Below are 1,489 nucleotides of genomic sequence, written 5' to 3'. Positions count from 1 at the left end.
ATCCAATCCCTGGGATTGTCCTCTGCCACATCTCCTATAGTCTCATGATGAGCAGGAGATCAGGGTTCAAATCCAGCTACTGCAACTTTAACAAAAATCTCTTCAAACTTCATATTGTCACACAATTACCTTAATTACAAACATCTGCTGACGTGACAGGTACAAGCTGGTTTAGAAAACACATTTGAACTTGGTCGAAGTTCGTTCTGAAAGTCCAATCCTCCTGCATACTTTGTCCTACAGCTGCCATTGTAATTTCTATCTGTAAAGGTCCTGTGCCAAATGATTGCTATGCCTTTTGGTACCTGTACCACTTGTAGTTTTTGAAATATTAATGTTTAAACTTTATTCCAAATTCATATAATGGGAGTCAATGGGGCCTTGTAATGGTCCAATACTGCCCCATGCTGTAGTCAACTTGGTACTGCACCAAAGTTTTTTTTTATATTTAATCTCAATAGTTAAGTGTTCACAATACTGATATGATTGTATTTTGATGTTTTACTATAATATTGTMTTAATACTGCTCTATTGTTGTAATATTATGCAGTTTAGTGTCAATAATTGTATTGGCAATCTGGCCTCTTTCTGCACACATACAAACCAACCCCTGCACTACCTTCTTCCACAGCTCCATTGGTCTAATGGTCTATGTCATGGACTTTCATGTGGGAGATCAGGGTTCAAAACCCGGCTAATACAACTTTAAGAAAAAAATCGCTTCAAACTTCATATTGTCGCACAATTACCTTAATTACAAACATCTGCTGACGTGACAGCCACAAGCTGGTATAGAAATTATATTTGAACTTGGTCTAACGTCTGTGTTTTTTATTTTCAGGTTTGGACATCAAGGTGGACGGGATCACCATGACCACAAACTCCACGGGGAGGTTCTGTGGAACGGCCTACGTTGAGTTCTCCTCTCAGGAAGACGCTGACAAAGCTCTGCTGAGGCACCGGGATCTGATGGGTCACAGGTGGGCGTCTGCCGGAGCGAACGGTCAAATTACAGGTGAAGGATCTCTGATCTGGACTTCCTGTGTGTCTGCAGGTACATCCAGGTGTTCCCCAGCAGCAAGAGCTCCATCCGGTCCAGTGACTGGGACACACAGTACAATTTAAGCCCTCCTCGGGAGACGGGCTACAGAGCAGGTTCTGACCCTCAGACCGAGTCCAGACATGGTGAGAGAAGTCCTCAGGAGACGGGCTACAGAGCAGGNGCTCTATTGTTGTAATATTATGCAGTTTAGTGTCAATAATTGTATTGGCAATCTGGCCTCTTTCTGCACACATACAAACCAACCCCTGCACTACCTTCTTCCACAGCTCCATTGGTCTAATGGTCTATGTCATGGACTTTCATGTGGGAGATCAGGGTTCAAAACCCGGCTAATGCAACTTTAACAAAAAAATCTCCTCCAACTTCATATTGTCACACAATTACCTTAATTACAAACACATGCTGATGTGGCAGGCACAAGCTGGT

General features: G+C 42.8%; 1 protein-coding gene across 1 annotated transcript in view; it reads left to right on the top strand.

Moving 5' to 3' along the window:
- grsf1 (G-rich RNA sequence binding factor 1) overlaps positions 1 to 1,489 on the top strand; it is a 6,812-nt gene that overhangs the window by 3,474 nt on the left and 1,849 nt on the right. The window contains exons 5-6 of the mRNA XM_014026710.1: positions 842 to 980; positions 1,055 to 1,234. Of these exons, the coding sequence (XP_013882164.1) occupies positions 842 to 980; positions 1,055 to 1,234 (319 nt within the window). The remainder of the gene's footprint in view (positions 1 to 841; positions 981 to 1,054; positions 1,235 to 1,489) is intronic.

The sequence above is a fragment of the Austrofundulus limnaeus genome, unplaced genomic scaffold (genome assembly GCF_001266775.1).
Source record: "Austrofundulus limnaeus strain Quisiro unplaced genomic scaffold, Austrofundulus_limnaeus-1.0 Scaffold584, whole genome shotgun sequence".
Lineage (NCBI taxonomy): Eukaryota > Metazoa > Chordata > Actinopteri > Cyprinodontiformes > Rivulidae > Austrofundulus > Austrofundulus limnaeus.
The sequence above is the reverse complement of the archived record's forward strand: the minus strand, read 5'-3'. Positions and strand labels throughout refer to the sequence as shown.